Here is a 21,115-nt window from a genome sequence, read left to right on the forward strand (position 1 = left end):
TGTGGGTTTGGGGTGGAGGGGTGCATAGGGGATCGGTGGGTGGAGGGGCAGATGGGGGAAAGTGAGTGCTGCTTCCCCCTGAGCCTAACATCCCTACCTCTTTGGTATAAGGGGCGTTGACTTGATCTGGCTGCTTCAAGCTGAAAGGGAGAGTAGTTTTAGGGGAGGCCAGGATGGGGTGGCTTGGAGGGAAGTGGGGCATATGGATAGGGGTGCAGGAGTAGCTGATTGACTGCAACGCGGGAAATTTCCTTCATGCGAGACTGCAAAAAATTAAACAGACAGGGTGCAACCATAAGTAAAAGACAGATAAGTAGAGCAGGTCCCAAGAATGGCATGACCCATTGGGCGATGCCCGAGTTCCACCAAGCAGAGAAGGGCGATTCTGCGGTGTATTTTTGGCGAAGTTCATCTTCCAGCTTTCGGAGGACGTTGACATTTTCCTCTACCAGCCTGTTTCATTAATGTAGAAACAGCATTCTTCCTGGAGAAACATGCAGGTTCCACCCTGGCCGGCTGTAAGGAGATCAAGGGCCCTGCGGTTCTGTAAAGAAACCCTGGCTAGAGAGGTTATTTGCCGTTGCAGGGATGCCAGGGAGCTTGAGGATGCTTCCAGAGCAGCTTGGAGCCTTTTTTCCAGATTTTGGGAAGAAAGGAGGCTGTGTCCCAGTGCTCCCCCGCCCAGCCCTCCAGCCACCAAGGACGTGGCAAGCATTAGACCAAGCATGAGGGGGAGAAATGCCACACAGCGGGTGCGACAGGGAGTGGGAAAGGCTTTGAGTAAGAGTTCTTCTTCAGAATAGAATGTAAGCTGTGGCACAAGTGTTACCAGATAGCAACAAAAATAAGAATTATTGATAGATTTGAAGAGGGTGCCGTTACACCAAAAGAATCCATCCCTTGGAGCAGATAGAGTAGATGGCACAGGTCTGGAGATGTTGCATGTGCAGGAGCTGCCATAACAGGTATTAGAGAGGTTACTGAGGGGCCAGAACAAAGGAACTCCAGGGATAGGAGGCTGGTTGACTGGCCCACTAGAGGCATTGGACAATTGTGTGACAGGAACTGCTGTTAAAGGGGAGAGGATTAGAGCGGCGCAAAGGAAGCAGTTACTTACATTTCCAACCGAAGAGTGGTTGAGTAATGAGATACTTTCTTGTATTAAACGGAGCCAAGAGATCAGAGAAGGGCAGTCAGCAGTGGGGGGCAGGGGGAGGAGTTGGTTAGCCAAAGAAGCTTCTGCTTCTGCAATAAGGCTGGGAAGTTTGTTAGGGGGAGGAAAAATAAGGCAGTATGTTCAGAAAATGCGGAGTTTTCCTGATGGTTTGGAGTTTAGCCAGAAGTTGTAAACAACTCCCTCGAATCCCTGTACCCACCTGGGGTGCCAGTGATCAGAGATGGTGAAACGGGTTAGTTTTCCCAGGTGGGTAAGAGGGTAGACCTTGTGCATTTTTCACCATTATTTGCACAATCCCCATATGTCTGAGGCCACCAGTTACATTTGGCATTAGTTTGGTCATATTGGAAACAGAAGACCGGGGTTGGGGTTGCACCCAGGCTGATGGAGTTCATGCTGCCTATTGAGATGTCGATGGTGACTGGTGTCTGGCACCCCCAGGGCTGGCACAGTCCGGTGCCTACAACCTGAGTAATGACTTCACCGTAAGACTGGGCTGTTTCTTCAACGTAAAACTGCCAGCGGTAGCCATCATCCAGTAGTGTTGTGTGTGAGAGAGGCAGCAGGACTAGAGTGAGTAGAGGACCCCGGGTGAGGCGAAGATGGGTGGGTCCCACCTGTTGACATTGCCAAGGGACCTATTACAAAGTAAGACATTATTTGCTCTAACAAGACAAAAGTAAAAGCCAACACCAAACTACCTGCCCAAAATGGCCAAGGTAACTCCATTGTGTTTGCTTGGTCTTTTCAGGGCCATTGATAACAATTTCAGAAATAGAGAGTCTAGAAAACTATTTTTTAAACCACCAAATTTTAAAGTATAGTGTTTTTGGAAATTCATTTAAAATTATTTGTGTATGTATCACTTCCTCTTTATATAGTGATATTAAAACTACTGACAACTAGTGCACAGATTCTTAGATGTCTTTTGTCATATGACTATCCCTGTTCATTTGGACTTACTAAACATTTAATAATATATTAAAAAGATCAATGATAAATATTAAAATCGATAGAGATATATGCTTACATTTGGACATATAATAATGCTGTTCTATGTGTCATTGCTGGATAAAGAAACAATCTGTTCTGAAAGACATGGCAGGGTTATATAAAAATAATATATATTTTTTTTGAATCAGAGTCTCACTCTGTCGCCCAGGCTAGAGTGTAGTAACATGCTCATGGCTACTACAGCCTCAACCTGCTGGGCTCAGGTGATCCTTTCATCTCAGTCTTCCAAATAGCCAGAACCAGAGGCATGTGCCACCATGCCCGCTGATGTTTTTTTTGTGTGTGTGTAGAGACAAGGTCTCATCATGTTGCCCAAGCTGGTCTCGAACCCCTGAGTTCAGGCAATTCTCTTTGCCTCCGCCTCCCAAAGTGTTGGGGTTACAGGCGTGAGCCACTGCACCCGGCTATAAAAATAAATGTAAAAAGAACTATAAAAAGTCATTAATCAGAAATTTTATTTTATTTTATTATTTTTTTTGGTTTCTTTTTTTTAGTATTTTTTATTATGGTTTTGTGGAGTACAGTTAAGGATTAGGTATACAATTACGTTTTATTCAGGCACCCTGTTGATAAGAGGTGTTTCCCCGTCCCCAGACAGATATTTGCTACTATTAATCCCATTATTTTTATTTTTATTTTGAGTTGGAATCTCACTCTGTTGCCCAGTCTGGAGTGCAGTGGCATGCTCACGGCCACCGCAGCCTCAACCTACTGGGCTCAGGCAATCCTTCCACCTCAGCCTTTCAAGTAGCGGGAACTATAGGCACACGCTACCATGCCCGTCTAATCTTTTGATTTATTGTAGAGATGAGGTCTCACCAAGTTGCCCAGGCTGGTCTCAAACTCCTGGGCTCAGGCAGTCCTCTCGCCTCAGCCTCCCAAAGTGAATTGGAATTTTTAAAGTATAATTTTAACCTATAGTAATATGATGTTAATTTTATTGGTAAAACTAAAGTAACATTTTTGATCTTTTTATTTGCCCAATTGAATATTTATTTCCTTTTTTTCCATTTCTACATTAAACATTTAATAACACTTTCTTGGAAGAAAGCTTCATTTTTTAGAGATAATTTGTTTTTAATTTTGATATGAAATGAAAAGTATTTGCCCATCTGCTGGTACAGGAAGGAATAACTTTGTGACGGAAAAAAATCAGCTTGTTTTAAATAAACATTTAGTGAGTGAGAGTTTAAGGCTGTGGTATCAGTTTTTGCGACTATAACTTGACTATCTCTTCCTTGAAATGAGTTGGGTTCAACTTAATAACTGTTAAATCTCTGAAAATAGAATGAATTGAAATCTTTATAGTTATAGGAAATATAAGTTGGAGCTATGCCCTAGAACAGGGTTTCTCAGTTTTGGCACTATTGGCATTTTAGGCCAGATAATTCTTTGTTTGGGCAAGGGTGGTTGGGTGTCAGTCCTGTGCATTGTAGGATGTTTATCCTGGTCTCTGTCTGATAGATACCAATAGCACCATCCCTGCCTCCCCTACTTGTAACAACTAAAAATGTCTCCAGACATTGCGAAATGTCTCCTAAAATATCAATGGTTTTGTTTTGTTTTGGTTTTTACTAATAGTTGAAAATACTTTGCAGACAAAAATGTTCAAACCAAAGGGTTCTGATAATTAAATACAGCTCCATAATAGATACTGCATTTGTTATTTATTACTATATATCAAATTGCCCCCAAATTTAGCAGCTTAAAACAATGAACATTTATTACTTTATAGTTTCTGAGAGTCAGAAATCCAAAAGTATCTTAGTTGGGTATTTCTGTTTCAAAGACCTTGTAAAGTTGCAGTCAAGTTGTTAGCTTAGGGTACAGTCATTCCAAGGTACAACTGGGACTGGAAAATCCACTTCAAAACTAACTCAGGGGGTTATTGGCAGGTGTTGGGTCCTAGCTGGGTTTTGACCCAAGTCTTCAACTCTTCAACCAAGTGGGCCTCTCTCTAAGAGCTATTCACAATATGGTAGTTTGCTTCTTTCAGGCTGAGAAACCTAAGAGTGAAAAGGAGCTTGCCCAAGATGGAAACCACAGTCTTTTTTATATCCTACTCTCTAAAGTGATGCACCATTACTTATATCATATGCTGTTGGTCGTATAGACCAAACCAAGTACAAAGTGGTAGGGGACTATACAAGTTTGTGAATAGCAAAAGGTGGAGTTCAGACGGGCATCTGGGAGGCTGGCTACCATGGATGCATATGGGATTGTCCTCCAAGCATGCCTTTCTCTTCTTCCAATTCATATGGGTAACACAGGATCAGAGTGGCCCCAACAGTTGCTTTGAGATTGAATGCCTGATTTAAGCTGGACTAATCACAGCTTTTTTTCTGAATTTTTAGATATGGAACATAGCAAGTCAAGTCATTTTTGTTCAGGCAACTAAAGTTCAGATGTAAAACTTAGGCACTATTGGTAGCCATATTTTCTACCATGAAAGAAGACCAACTTCCCTACAAAAAAGAAAACTGAGGCTAACCAGTCGAGAAAAACTTGAAATCAGCGAAAGAGTGATGATAGCTGGTTCTAGTTAATGCCGAGACCTGGCAATATGTCTGCCTTTCCTCGTAGCTTGGATGATATGGCAGTGTCCTTCCAGTAATTCCCCTTTTGCTTAAATTAGTTTAAATTAGGTTTCTGTCAGTTTTAACTTAAAGTTCTATTTCAAAACTTCTACAATAATCTGTCTCTAATGCTGTAAATGTCCTATCCTTCTTTTTTTATTTTTGTTTTTTTGAGTTGGAGTCTCACTCTGTCACCCAAGCTGGAGGGTAATGGCATACTCCTAGGCACTGCAGCCTCGACCTGCTGGGCTCAGGTGATCCTTCTGCCTCAGCCTTCCAAGTAGCTGGAACTACAGGCACATGCCACCACGCCCGGCTAATTTTTTTATTTATTGTAGAAATGAAGTCTTGCCAAGTTGCCCAGGCTGGTCTCAAACCTGTGGGCTTAGGCAATCCTCTCACCTTGGTCTCCCAAAGTGCTGGGATTGTAGGTGTGAGCTATCACACCTGGCTGTCTTAGCCCTCTTATACTTACAGGAATATATATATATATTGGTGTCTCGTTCCATCACCCAGACAGGAGTGCTGTGGCACGCTCCTGGCCACCACAGCCTTGACCTGCTGGGCTCCAGTGATCCTTCTGCCTCAGCCTTCCAAGTAGTCGGAACCACAGTCATGTGTCACCACACTCCAGCCTGGGCAACAGAGTGAGATACTTCAACTCAGTGGAAAAAAAAAGAGATCCTATAAAGTAAATGACCATGATTAAAATATCTTTAAAGATAGTAATCACTTTTATATGGTAAGATTCATAGTTAATTTAACTGTGAACTTATTGTTTATTGTTAAAAGCAATCAAACTGTATGCATAGATATCCTGCTAATCTTAATGGTAGTGGTGTTCTATATTCAGTCATCCTTGAGCTCTACCAGAATTTTTTTTTTCATACAGTATTTGCTTTTAAATTTGATTGCAGTTTTACAAACACTGGCATTACACATAAAATATACTAATTCAAATAGTAAGCAGTTGCTATCAAGTTAATATTGCTTTGTCATTGAGTCCTTAAACTTTCTCCATACTAGGTAGAATTTGTTTTTTTTTTTTTTTTTGATACTCATATCTATTTCAGATTATTGATGACATCAAAATTGCTCACACCTTTAACCTTTGTTGACTGAGCAGAAATGTCAATGTTCCCATAATTTTATTAGAAGAATGTTATCCCAGTGTTAGCAGTGCAAGAAAGTGTTGCCTGCTTGTAACAGGGAAGTTGAGTTGTTTGTGTTGTTAGTAGCTAGGTTGATAGTTATAAGTGCTTAACCTCTAAGCCAGATACTTTTCCCTGCTATTTTGGTCTAAGTAGTTTTATGCTCCAGCCCCAAGCTAGAAATCACAATCTCAATAGTCAAAAGTGTCTAATCAAGCATCTGTGTTTTAAAAGGTTGTTGGGATGTTGTGGGGAGGGGTAAGGAGGGTGTTCTCTGATAATTATCAGGTTTTGTGGAGAATTTTCTTACTAATATTACTTCTTCTTTTTTCTCCTTTTCTAAAAACATTTTTTAGAAGTCAACTCTAATAAATCAAGGACACTGCAAAGCAGATAGAATGATAGAGTTTCAATTATATGTGTATTTTTTATTATATAGGTTATATATCCATTGATGCCATGAAGAAATTCCTTGGGGAGCTGCATGACTTCATTCCTGGAACCTCAGGATATTTGGCATACCATGTTCAAAATGAAATTAACATATCTGCTATAAAAAACAAATTGAAGAAGAAATAAGTTAAATTGTAAATATCTGGGCATTTGTTTTCTATAGAATTTTACCAAAATTCCAGCCTGGGCAACAGAGAAAGACCCTGTCTCAAAAAAAAAAAAAAAAAAAAAAAATTACCTAAGATGCGTATAATTTAAAATGTTCCACTTTGGAACTGGAGTATGGGGAAATGAGAAGAATACGTCTCTTCCTTAAAGTGTGTCTTTAGGAAATTCAGAATCATTTTGGCGCTATGTTTTGACATTTAAGCTGAACTTTCCCCCTAGCTTGTAAAAATATGTTCACAAATTCTGGGTGCACAGTTGCTATGGAATAATTGTCATTGAAACATGCTTCATAATATGTCTCCATCTATCTCCTCTTTCTCTCTGTCAAATGCTCTTTTTGTTTTAACATTCTGTTGATTACATTTCTTCTAGATTCAGTGCTGTGAATGCTAAGTTTTATATTCTGGTCATCTTATTTTGATTTTAAAAATTAGAATGCAGGACCCTGACTAGAAACACAGAGGAAAACATTTAAATAATTTATGCATATTTCTTGTTGGATGGTTTCTGATAAATGTGTCAGAAACTATTTGATGTAAACAGACTATGAGTGCTGTGTCATCCTAGATGAACCTGCAAGGCACCTTAGAATCAGGTGCTGGAAAGGACCTTAGAGAACATTGAGTCCAACTCATTAATTGTTTTTAATGAGGAAATGAAGACCTTGATAAGTTGTCTTATCTAGGGTGCCTAATTTAGGGAGTCAAAGCAGAACTGGAACACAACCCTCCCAATTTTCCAGTCTAGGGCTTCCTCAGTCTCCTACACAGTATATTCTATAGCTTCTGTGTCATGTATAATAGGACTGCAGATCTGCAAAGTGGACTCAGAAAAAAGCCAACATGTTTGTCTTTTAAATAAGCTGAAATAGTATTGAGTCATAGTGATTTCAAGAAGACAACTTGTTATCTTTATTCATATGGCCATACTGTATAGAGTCTGGTCAGTTTATTACATTTTGGAGATGTGTAAATGACATGTTATTTGTGAAGCTATCATCTTGTTGGAATAGTAATTTCTCTTAGGAAGTACATACTAGCTGTAGAACTATCTAAAGAAAATGTACACTTTTTTTAGTGCTTGGGTCAGTTGGTATATATGGGTCCTGGCCCTGACCTTTTTTCCATTAGTCAAATTTCATAATACAAAATGTTAACACTACTCTTGGCATCAGCATTTGAGAATTATATTTTTCCCACATGGTGTAACTGTGGTTAAGTCCTTCAGAACTTGTAAAATTTTAAAAAACTAAATGTTAATTATCTTTTCCTGAAATTTATTTCTCCTGAAAACTTTATCTTACAATTGTTTCTTATATAGAAGCAAAGCCTGTCTGTAAATCTTAAATAAATTATTAAGAGGATTAAGTAAATTTACATTGTTTTATACATTGGGATTTCTTGGAAGAGAGCATCCAGTATTTTCCCAACATATGTATTATGCATATGTAAATAAAAAACTGTAATAAAACGCTTTTTTTGGTTTGTTTTTCAGACAAAAGTGATTATAGCTTTAGGTGTATATAGAAAAGGCAAAATGCAGTATATATCATTGAAGTATTGCCTAAAGAAATAAAATTAGTGATAATTTCAGAAATTAGAGGCATATGAAGAAATAAAGAGACAAAAAGGTACTATTTGTTTTGTTAAGTTTATTATTTTATTGGGAAGTGAAAAGCAATATGATTTTAATTCTTTATTTAAACTGTTTCTTTATTGGCTTTAGTATATCTGATGGATATTGCTTCTGGTTCTCTCATAAAAAATATTTCCCCCATTGTTAAAACTTATTATTTCGTCACCCTTTTGTAAACATGTTTCCTCTGATGTTTTCAACTACTAAATATAGTCATTTCTTATATTATTTAATTTAGTGTGTAGTTCTTTTTTAATATTTCTTATTTTAAAGATGTGGGGTATAATTCAGAGTTCATAAATGTTCATTATGCAGGTACCCTTGTTGATGAGGTGTGTACCCCCCCGGCAGTTTCCCACTACTGCCAATCCCACTCCCCACAGTGTGTACTTCTTATTTCTTATTATTTCTTTCATCCTTTGTGACCAGATTATTTTTATTTATAGCTTTTGGTGGGGTTTTGTGTAATTAGGTGTTATGAGTCATTGGCCAATTCTGCTAGTTATTTCTGAGTGTCCATTTCCCTTTTTTCCATGATATGGAACCCCTAATTTCTATCTGGGTACATGCTACCAAGAATAAAGACTATATTTTCAGTCTCACTTGAAATTAAATATGGCTATGTCACAATGTTTTGGCTACTGGATGTACAGCCGAAATGGCACCTGGGAACTTTTCTTAAAGACATTTGGCACACACACTTTGCCCTCTTTTCGTCTACCCTCACTTTTTCTGTCTTCTTTCACCTTGTTGCCTTGGAACCCTAAGAGCAAAAACCACACCCTACAATTGGCAAAGTAGTAGAATGAAAGCCCAGGGACCTGAGAATATTATGGAGAAATCTGCCATGCCAGCCTTGTGTTACCTACCTGTAGATGTTTACGTGACAGATAAATAAGCTTCTGTTCTGTTTAATCCATTATATTTTGTATCTGTTACTGTTACACCAATCATAATTAGGGCAGGCTACTGACCTTGTTCTATGGGAAAGAATTGTGTGGAAGATAACAGTTATTTGCATCTGTGAAGTAGTAACAGACTTTGACCTTGAAGTTATGTAGGTGACCTTAGTGACAGCACATGATTATTAGATTTATAGCAGCTTTAGTAAAAAAATAGTTCTTTGAAATGGAGTGCTTGATTACACTATTATTTAGCAGGGTAAAACTTTGAAAATAATCTTACTGTTTAATAATGAATTAATAGTGCTTGCTTTGACAGCACATATACTAAAATTGGAATGATACAGAGAAGATTAGCATGTCCCCTGCACAAGGATGACATGCAAATTCATGAAGTGTTCCATATAGTAAAAATAAAATAAAATAAAATGAATGAATAGAATGATATCTTTAATCATATTGCTATTCCAATTTCATGGAGTAGACTTTATTTTAACTGCTTTATTAGGATATAATTCACATACCTTACGATCCATTCATATAAAATATACAATTTGATGATTTTTGGTGTAACCACAGAGTTGTAAGAAAAATAGCCGAAATGATTCCTTTTCAAAGGGTTGCTTAACAAAAGTTGCTTAATTAACTTGCAGATATGGCAACCCCAGAAAGTACATGTTCCTGGAAAGTCCCTAAACAAACAAAACCCAGAACTACCACTCTGACTTCTTAAAATGGTGGCTGGTCATCAGCCCTTTGTTCTTTCTACTTCCTGGTTCTACTTTCTCAAGACCTTTGATGGGTCTTTTTTGGGGGCAGGAAAAGAGGGAAGGGGACAATGAATACCTTATAAGAGAATAATAAAACTTAGGTGATGCCTGGGAAGATTGTACACCCCATAGTACTCGGCCAGTGAGGAAATGGGGGAGGGACTTGCACACTGGGGAATAAATTGCTTGATGTAACCGTTTTGGGTGTGCCTGCCTACCAGACACCCAATTTTGCAAGACCACCATTAAAGTCTCGCTTCTGCTGCACTCTGTGTCTCCATGTCCATCCTTTGATTTTGGACAGGTGAGCTTGTTTCTCACATTGTACGACCATCACTACAATCTAATTAAGAACATTTTCATCACCATAAAAAGAAGCTTGTAGAGGTCAAAGCAACTCCATCTTGGATGCTAATCCACCATGTAGTCTTCTGATGAACCCCAGTCTTGGGAAGACCTCTAAGATTTTCAGTGATCTATTTTTCATTACTTAAGAGTATGTATATAAGTCCTGCCCTTAGGTCAAATAACCTTGATGATACATACCGTACATCAGTCATCCTACAAATCCCTTCTGAATCACCCTTTTCCCAAGGTATATAAGCCTGGGTGTAGGGGTTAATGGTGCAGGGCTCCACGATCTTGTCTTGCCATGGAGACACAGACACAGACATCGTTTCTGTTTGTAAGTCCCTACTGAATGTTTCTTTCTAAGAAACTGCGTATGTCAGCCTCTCTCTTCAGCCTATCAGCTTCATCAGACTTTAGGGGAAGGTTTACATAGACCTGCCCACTGTGCAACATAAACCCTTGCTTATTAGCAGTCACTGTGTCGCCAACACATACCCACAGCCCTAGCCCCAGGCAATAACTAATCTACTTTCTGTCACTATAGATTTGCCTATTCTGGACATTTTGACTGGCTTCTTTTGCTTACCACAATGTATTCAAGGTTCATTTGTGTTATAGCATGTATCAGTACTTCATTTCTTTCTTTTTTGAGTTGGAGTCTCACTCTTGTCACCCAGGCTGGAGGAGTGCAGTGGCATGCTCACAGCCACTGCAGCCTTGACCTGCTGGGTTTAGGTGAACCTTCCGCCTCAGCCTTCCAAGTAGCTGGAACTACAGATGCATGCCACCACGCCCAGCTAGTTTTTGTGATTTATTGTAAGGACAAGGTCTTACCAAGTTGCCAGACTGGTCTCGAACACCCGGGCTCAGGCAATCCTCTCACCTCGGCCTCCCAAAGTGCTGGGATTACAGGCTGAGCTACCACACCTGGCCTTCATTCCTTTTTATTGCCAGGTAATATTCCATTGTATGGATATACTACATTTTATTTATCTATCAGTTGATGGACACTTAGGTTGTTTCTACTTTTTTGGCAACTATGAGTAATGCTGCTATGAACATTTTGTGTACAAGTTTTTGCGTGGATATATATATTTTTATATTGGATATATACCTAAGAATGGAATTGTGGGTCATGTAACAACAATGTGTAACATTTTGAGGAACTGCCAAACTGTTTTCCAAAGTAGCTATACCATTTTCATACCCACCAACAATTTGTAAGGACTCCAATTTCTTCATATCCTCCATAACACTTGTTATCTGTCTTATTAAATATAGTCATCCTAGTGTCTTAAGTGGTATCTTATGGTTTAGGTTTGCATTTCCCTAATTGCTAGTGATACTGAGTATATTTTCATGTGCTTATTAGCTACTTTTTATTTATTTATTAGAGGAATGTCTATTTAAGTCCTTTGCCATTTTTAATTTGGGTTATCTGTCTGTTAATAAATTATAAGTTATTTATATATTTTGGATATACAAGTTCCTTATCATATATATGACTTGCAAGTATTTTATCCCATTCAAGGGTTGTTTTATTTTTTTACTTGATAACATTGCATACAGCTCAAAAGTTTTTCATTTTATTGAAGCTCAATTTAGCTGTGTTTTCTTTTGTTGGTTGTTCTTTTGGTTTTGGGCCTAAGAAATTTTTGCCTAACCCAAGAGCATGAAGATTTACTCCAACATTTTCTTCTAAGAGTTTTATAATTTTAATCCTTACATTTAGGTCTATGATTCGTTTTGAGTTAATTTTTGTATATGGAGTGATGTAGGAGTTCAAATTTATTCTTTGGCATTTGGATATCCAGTTGTTCCAGCACCACTTGTTGAAAAGACTATTATTTTCCACACTGAATTTCTTAGCAGGAATAACCTCCCTTCTACTTTTTTTTTGTTTCACTCTGTCACATAGGCTGGAGTACAGTGACATGATAGCAGTTCACTACAGCCTCCAACTCCTAGGCTCAAGTGATCCTCCTGCCTCAGTATGACAAGTAGCTGGGGCTACAGGCATGTGCCACCACACCTAGCTACTTTTAAAATTTTTCTTGTAGAGATGGGGGGGTCTCACTTTTGCCCAGGCTGGGCTCAAACTCTGGCCTCAATAACTATTTTTAGTTTATTTTTCTGACTATGTATGATGTGTCCTTATGTTTAAAAATTAATCATATAAAAATAATATAAAAAGAAAAAGACTTAGAATACTACCTCCAAAGATAATACTATAACTAAGCTGTCTGTAACAATTGATTTCTAAGGGACCTTCCAGATCTATGAGTCTATAAAATTTTAACAGGCACAAATAATTCCCAGAAATACTATGTAGCATAAAATTCCAGTTAGCATGAGTAAAATATTCTTCGGTTTAGCATATTCTAAAGTACTTAAATCAGCTATGCGCGGTAGATCACACCTGTAATCCCAGCACTTTGGGAGGTGGAGGCAAGAGGATTGCCTGAGTTCATGAGTCCGAGTATTATTATTATGATGATTATTTTGAGTTGGAGTCTCACTCTGTCACCTAGACTGGAGTGCAGTGGCCGCTTCCGGCCACCGCAGCCTCGACCTGCTGGGCTCCCGCAGTCCTTCCGCCTCAGTCTTCCAAGTAGCCGGAATTACAGGCATGCGCTATCACGGCCGGCTGATTTTTTTGTTTGTTTGTTTTTTGAGTTGGAGTCTCACTCTGTCGCCCAGACTGGAGTGCAGTGGCCACTCCCGGCCACCGCAGCCTTGACCTGCTGGGCTCTGGCGATCCTTCCACCTCAGCCTTTCAAGTAACCGGAATTACAGGCATGCGCTACCACGCCCGGCTGATTTTTTGATTTTATTGTAGAGATGAGGTCTCGCTGCCCAGGCGGGTGTTGAACCCGCGGGCTCAGGCAATCCACTCACCTCAGACTCCAAAGGGCGCGGGATTACAGGTTGAGCCACCGAGCCCGGCTATTCCTTTAAAATACATTCAGAATATCTACACAAATTAACCATGTTCTGAATAACTATTGCTGCATTACAAATTCTCTTTAAATGTAGAGTTTAAATTAGCAATTTATCATTTCTTAAGTTCCTGTGGGTGGAATGGGCTCAGGTGGGTAGTACTCACTAGGGGTGTCCTATGTGACTTCAGTCAGAAACAGCTAGAACTAGAAGACTTGACTGGACTAGATGTCCATGATGGCTCCTTTAGTCACATGTCTTGGTACCTTGGTGCTCACCGGCCTCTCTTCTCTTCTCAGGATGTCTCATCCTCCAAGGTCTTTCCACATGGCTTGAGTTTCTCACAGCATGGTGACTTGAGGGTAGCTACACTTCCCTTACATAGTGGTCATCTTCCAAGAAGCTGAAAGCAAAAGCTGCCAGGTCAGCTATTTTCCCTTGATCAGTTACAGGGTATTTTTCCCTTGGTCAGTAAAATGGCAAAGTCACATGGAAGAAGAGTATCTGGCAAAGGAGATACTGTTGTGACTAACTATGGAAAACATAATCTGCCATAGAACATATGTTAGGCCATAAAGCAAGTTTCAACAAATGTCAAAGATGTGAAATAATTCAAAGTATGTTCTCTAACCACAGAGCAATTAAACAAGAAATCAATAAAAAACAAATAACAAGAAAATCCTCAGATTTTAATATTAAGAAATACATATCTAAATAACCCATACATCAAAATAGAAGTGACAATGGAAGTTAGAAAATATTTTAAACTAAATGATAATAAAATACAAGAGTTGCAGAAATGCAGTTAATGCCACATTTTAGGAAATATTATAGTCTTGAATGCATATTTAGACAAGAATAGAGGCTAAAAAAAATCAATGAACTACGTATCCATCTCAAGAAATTAGAAAAAAAATTGCCAAAAAATAGCTCCAAAGAAAATAAAAGGAAAGAAACATTACAGACTCATAGTGGAGCTATAAGAGAAATTAACAAAATAAAAAAAAAACTTACAATAGAAGGGATCAACAAATCAAGAGACTGTTCAAAAAGAACGTCTTTACCTGTACAATGACCACTTATCTACCTAATCCTGAATTGTACCCCACATCTTTAAAATAAAAAAAGTTTTTAAAATAAATAAGTGAAAAAATTGGAAGTTAAAAAAAGATACATTTCTGAAAAGACTGGTCAAGAAAAAGAAAGAGGGCACACATGACATCAGAAATGAAAAGAGGAATACATCTCAGATCCCACAGACAATTTTTTTTTTTTTTTTTGAGCTGGAGTCTCACTCTGTCTCCCAGACTGGAGTGCAGTGGCACACTCCCGGCCACTGCAGCCTTGACCTGCTGGGCTCCGGTGATCCCTCTGCCTCAGCCTTCCAAGTAACCAGAACTACAGGCATGCACTACCATGCCCGGCTAATTTTTGATTTATTGTAGAGACGACGTCTCGCCAAGTTGCCCGGGCAGGTCTCGAACCTGTGGACTCAGGCAATCCACTTGCCTTGGCTTGCCAAAGCTCTGGGATTACAGGCTGAGCCACCAAGCCTGGCCAGACATTTCTTTTTTTTTTAAAGAGAGACAATTATGACAAAACCAATGTCAATACATTTGAAAACTTAGGCCGGGATTAGTGGTTCAAGCCTGTGATCAGGCCGAGGTGAGAAGATTGTCTAAGCTCAGGGTTCAAGACCAGCCTGGACAACTTGGTGAAACCTCATTTCTACAATAAATTTTTTTTTTTTTTTGAGTTGGAGTCTCACTCTGTCACCCAGACTGAAGTGCAGTGGCCGCTCCCGGCCACCGCAGCCTCCACCTGCTTGGGCTCCGGCGATCCTTCCGCCTCAGCCTTCCGAGTAGCTGGAACTACAGGCGCGTGCTACCATGCCCGGCTAATTTTTTTGATTTATTGTAGAGATGAGGTCTTGCCAAGTTGCCCAGGTGTGTCTCGGCAATCCACTCACCTCAGCCTCCCAAAGCACGGGATTACAGGCTGAGCCACCGAGCCCGGCTCTACAATAAATTTTTTTTTAAAAGCCCGGAGTGATAGTGCACACCTGTAGTTCCAGCTACTTGGAAGGCTGAGGCAGAAGGATCTCCTGAGCCCAGAAGGTGGAGGCTGCGGTAGCCGTGAGCGGGTCACGGCACTTCAGTCTGGGTGACAGAGTGAGACTCTAACTCAAAAAAAAAAAAAAAAAGAAAGTTTCAAGGAACTATTTAAATTTCTAAAATTTCTAGGAAAGGCCAGGCATTGTGGCTTATGCCTGTAATCCCAGCACTTTGGGAGGCCGAGGTGGGAGGATCGCTTGAGCCCAGGATTTCGAGACCAGCCTGGGCAGCATAGTGAAACCTCATCTCTCCAATTTTTTTTTTTTTTTTTTTGAGTTGGAGTCTCACTCTGTCACCCAGACTGAAGTGCAGTGGCCGCTCCCGGCCACTGCAGCCTCGACCTGCTGGTCTCCGGCGATCCTTCCACCTCAGCCTTCCGAGTAGCCGGAATTACAGGCATGCGCTACCATGCCCGGCTGATTTTTTGATTTATTGTAGAGATGAGGTCTTGCTGCCCAGGCGGGTCTCGAACCCGCGGGCTCCGGCAATCCACTCACCTCAGCCTCCCAAAGGCGCGGGATTACAGACTGAGCCACCGAGCCCGGCTCAGTTTTTTTTTTTTAATTAGCTGGGCAAAGTGGTACACACCTGTAGTCCCAGTTACTTGGAAAGCTGAGGTGGAAGAATTGCCTGAGGTCAAGGCTGTGGTGGCCGTGATTGTGCTGCTACACTCTAGCCTGGGTGAGCCTGAGTGAGACACCAACTCAAAAAATAAAATAAATACATTTCTATATTACTAAAACTGCCACACCGAAAAAGGAAATCTGAAAACTTCTATAACTATAAACACGAATTTATAGTATTTTAAAATCTTCCTAATTACTAGCTTTGTGTTCTTGGCAAGCTATGTAATCTGCTTCCCCATCTGAGAAATGAAGTTGGTAACGTAATGTCATGGATAATGAGGGTTAAATTAGATAATGCCTGTAAAAGAACACTGCACAAGGTCTAGCAGTTGCTACATATTCAGTGTATACTATCCATTTTCAGTCTCCTGTACAGCTCTGGGTGTGTACCACTGAATGCAAAATGTGTGGGCTTTTTTTTTTTTTGAGTTGGAGTCTCACTCTGCCGCCCAGGCTGGAGTGCAGTGGCACGCTCATGGCCACTGCAGCCTCCACCTGCTGGGCTGTTGGAAGCCAGCCTTGGAGGCCCGCCTGATTGACAAAGTCCAGGTGTGCTGAGGACCCCCCACCCCGGCCGCAAAGCGAGTCCGGGCAGCTGAGGCCCTTCTGTCTTCCATCTTTGCTGTTGATACAGCTGAAGAAATTCTGTGCAGTCGTGGAAGAAGAAGATGGCATGTTTATGCGAAGAATCACAACTAACCTGGAGATGTCATGGTTCATTTTTCCATTTTCCCACTATGCCACTTGGCCTTTTCTAACATATGCAAGGGTTAAACTCTGAAGCACATCAAGAATGCTTTCTTTCACTTGGTTATAAGTTACTAGATATTGCTTAAGTAATAAATGATATAAGTATATTCACTCCTTATCTGATTTAGGATTATGCAGTTTAGTGTTTAGACATAAGGTTCTTTAGAAGCACAAGTTTATAGTAAGTTTATTATGAGCTCATTATAAGTTCTAACACTTATCTAGAAGTTATGTAGGTGATTTATAACACTGTTTTCACTGACTTAGGATAAAGATTATCTTTAAGGTTTTTACTTAATTCAATAGTTAAAACTCTAAATTAACATTTGTAAAGTGGGTTTTCACTGAACTCATAATATACTAATCAGACACTTTTATGACAACTTAGCTAAAGACAGAAAACAACCTTGGGGGCCTGGGAAACATTACTAAAAGCTTCTTTTGAGTTTTCTTTAAAAACAAGCACTGCAGGATAAGAGAAAAGTAATGAAGACACCTAGACAACAAAGGCGATTACAAAACTCTGAAGGACATAAAGCCCCAGAAGAAAGACTACTGCTAAACTTTCTGGAGACAGTTCAAGGACTGTAATTCGGGACTTTAGACTAAAACTATCATCTTTGGCCTTATGAATAAGACATTGTCTGAATGTTTACAGGGTTCTTGGCTTGTTTATTGCTAAAACCACTAGATGGTGGTAACTTGTAGAGCATATGTACGTGAAGGAATTTTCTTTGTCTTGCCCCTTTACGAATGGTATAAAAGCTCTGTGTTAACTAACATTAAATTGTCATCTGTTCAAAAAACAGGTGTCTGGGTACATTATCTTCGTCTTTCTCCTGTCCGTCTCTCCTTCAGGACATCTCACGACCCTTGTAGGGCGGGACCCCCCGCACTGGGCTCAGGCAATCCTTCCATCTCAACCTTCCAAGTAACTGGAACTACAGGTATATGCCACCACGCCAGCTAATTTTTTTGATTTATTGGTTTCACCAAGTTGCTCAGGCTGGTCTTGAACCCATGGGCTCAGGCAATCCTCTCACCTTGGCCTCCCAAAGTGCTGGGATTACATGTTTGAGCCACCGTCCCCGGTCTAAAATGTGTGTTTTTTAGATGACCTTGTGTGTGTGCTCTGAAAAGGCAAAAGGGCCTGTTTCTTGTTCTGAAGTAAAACTGTTCGGGGCAATAGGTGCATCTGAACTTTAAAAATAAAATGGAAAGTAAATTGGTCTTGTCTTTAAATTAGATTATTTCTACTTTTCTTTTACATACCTGCCTCAATGTCAGTCCTTGGAATTTTTTCCATTGTTGTGGGTCCAAATTTTGTGATATGTACAGAACTACCTACACAACTCTGGGCCTGGGTCCTGACCTTAATGACTTGGAAAAGGCTGTCACTTGTCATTTACACTCCAGCCTTGGCAATCACTGTCTCCATTCTTCTTCCACGTCCCCACCCTGGGGTGATTTCCCAGGGAAGTGTTTGACTTCCTGTTCTGACTACTCCCATAATCTCCGGAGCATGTAGCACGTGCTAGCCAGAATATTTATTATCCACGTGTTCTGTGCTACATAAAGTTCTTCCCAACACATCTGATTTCTTCTCATCCTTTCTCTGTCACTCTGGGACTTTGCTGAAATCTGATTGTGTCACAATCTTTAAGAGATTCCTCCTTTCTTGGTCAGAGAGCTTTTCATTCCTCCAGGCCTTGCCTCTGCCAGCATGAGTGTGTAATAAAGATCTACCTCATCTCTTTCTGGGATTCTCAACTTCATGAGCTCTTTGCACAGCGTTACTGGCTTAAAGAAGAGTGCCTGTGGAGCCCTCACCCCTCTGAATGAAGTCTGTTCCCTGCCACCCTGTTGTGACTTCTTCCACTCTGTTCTTATCTTTAGAATCTGGCTCATTTCCTTGTCCTAATTAATCTCTTCACCACACCTAATCTGTATTGTGTTTCTTCCTCATTTGTTAGATTTTTAAAAGCTGTTTCTTTCTCTCCCTTCATCCCATCTATCCAAATTCTGTCCTTCCTCCAAGCATCATCTCAAAGGATGTCCCTGAATGAAACATCTTCTGCAACTCCCCCTGCCGCCCCCTCCCCCCGCCCATTGCCACAGAAATCTCTATTCTACTTAGAGCACTTAGGTTACTCAGCCTAAATTTATAATTATTTGTGTACACCTGTCGAAGGTCCCTGACTACATTGTTAGGGACCTGAGGGCGAGGATTATTTCTTACTCATCTTTGCAGTTTTCACAGACCCAACATGGTGCCTGGAATATAGAACTTATTCAGGAACTATTTGCTGAGTTAAATTTATAAGAGTAAGAACTCAGAAGATAAAGGTGAGTATTTCCATCGGTTTCCAGGCTGGGACCCAACAGTGCAAGACTGGTTTCACTGTTAACTAGAAAGCAGGACCTGAAGTTGTCAGAGGAAACACAGGTCATAACACACAGTTCATCAACTCTGTAAGGGCTGTCTCATTCATTCATTTATGCATTCATTCTACAAACATTTATTGATGACTAAGTGCTAAACCCACAGCTTTTTTTTCTTTTCCTATAAAGAGATGACAAGAGAGTGGTACCCTGCTATTAAGACATTTGAAATCTAGTCGGGACATTTGAAACATTAACTGGCCAGGCATGGTGACTCAAACCTGTAAACCCAGCACTTTGAGAGGCAGACAAGAGGATTGCCTGAGCCCAGGGGTTTGAACCTGGCCTGGGCAACTTGGCGAGACCTCACCTCTACAATTAAAAAAAAAATTTGCCAGGCATGTTGGTACATACCTGTAGTTCCAGCTACTTGGAAGGCTGAGGTGAAAGGATCACCTGAGCCCAGTGAGTCAAGGCTGTGGTGACTGTGAGTGTGCTACTGTACTCCAGCCTGGGAGACAGAATGAGACTTCAACTCAAAAAACAAACAAACAACAACAACAACAAAAACCCAGAAACATTAACTGACTGTAAGGCAAAGTGAAGTAGGTGCTTTAATAGCATATGGGCCAAATTCTTTGAGAGCACTGGACCTTGATTTCAGGAGGGGAGAGAAGATGGATATTGGAAAAGATAAGGATGGTTCCAAAAAATAGCAACTTTGTTTTTCCTGGTGGACTCAGCATCACCATGACAACAGCAAGTCCCCCGAAAGGGGGAAGTCCTGTCATTTGCAACAACACAGATGAATCTGGAGGACATTATGCTAAGCAAAATAAGCCAGGAACAGAAAGACAAATAGTACATGATCTCACTGATATGTGTAATCTATAAAGTTGAACTCATGGAAGTAGAGAGAGAATGATGGTTACCAGAGGCTGGAGGAGGAGTGTTGGGGAAGGAAGGAACAGGGAATTGTTGATCAAAGGGTACAGATTTTCAGACAGACAGAAGGAACAGGTTTTGAGATTTATTGCACACCAGGATGACTATAGTCAATAATAATGTATTATATATTCAAAATAACGAAGAGAATAAATTTCACCATAAAAAATGATAGGTAAGCAAGGTGAAGAATATATTGATTAGCTTGATTTAATCATACCACATTGTATACCTATATCAAAACATCACATTGTACTCCATAGTGTATACAATTATGGTTTGTCCAAAAAACAAGTCCCCTGAACTTTTTTGGTCTACCTCTCAAATCCCTGGTACCATCTTTGCATCTGATGAGTGTGGGAGGTAGAGTGGGAAGGAGGCAAGTCAAGTTACTGTAGACTTGTGCTGTAAAATACATTAGCAAAATGTAGCTATTGGACACTTGAAAAGTGGCTCATCTGAGTTGAAATGTATATAAGTGTAAAATACACATTGGTTTAGTACAAAAAAGGAATAATTTTTATATTGATTGGATTAAAACGATATTATATTAAATAAAATATATTATTGAAATTAATTTCACATGTTTCTTTTTTACTTTTTTTTTGGAGTCGGAGTCTCTTTCACCCAGGCAGGAGTGCAGTGGCACAATCACAGTTACTGCAGCCTCGACCTTCTGGACCCAGGTAGTCCTTCTGCATCAGCTTCCCGAGTAGCTGGGACTACAGGTGTGCACCATGACACCTGGCTACTTTTTTGATTTTTTGTTGTTTGTTTTTTGAGTAGAAGTCTCACTCTGTTACCCAGGCTAGAGTGCAGTGGCATGCTCACAGTCACTGTAGCCTTGGCCTGCTGGGCTCAGGTGATCCTTCCACCTCAATCTTTCGAGTTGCTGGAACTGCAGGCACGCGCCACCGCTCCCAGCTAATTTTTTTGATTTATTGTAGAGATAGGGGGGTCTCACCAAGTTCTCCAGGCTGGTCTTGAATCCCTAGACTCAGGCAGTCCTCTCGCCTCAGCCTCCCAAAGTGCTGAGGCTATAGGCATGAGCTAATATGCCCGGCCCTTTTTTACTGTTTAAATGTGGCTACTTGACAATTTAAAATTAGGTATACGGTTCGTTATACATTTGGCCTTCCATATCTGTGGGTTCTGCATCTG

The 21,115-nt window shown here is 40.2% G+C and overlaps 1 protein-coding gene across 1 annotated transcript in view; it reads left to right on the forward strand.

The window, feature by feature from the left end:
* TERB2 (telomere repeat binding bouquet formation protein 2) overlaps positions 1-6,541 on the forward strand; it is a 27,603-nt gene extending 21,062 nt beyond the window's left edge. Inside the window, exon 7 of the mRNA XM_008052868.1 lies at positions 6,358-6,541. Coding sequence (XP_008051059.1) covers positions 6,358-6,497 — 140 coding nt within the window. The 3' untranslated portion in view covers positions 6,498-6,541. The remainder of the gene's footprint in view (positions 1-6,357) is intronic.
* Positions 6,542-21,115: the final 14,574 nt, after the last annotated feature.

The sequence above is a fragment of the Carlito syrichta genome, unplaced genomic scaffold, assembly GCF_000164805.1.
Source record: "Carlito syrichta isolate Samal-C Ts95f unplaced genomic scaffold, Tarsius_syrichta-2.0.1 Scaffold287601, whole genome shotgun sequence".
NCBI lineage: Eukaryota > Metazoa > Chordata > Mammalia > Primates > Tarsiidae > Carlito > Carlito syrichta.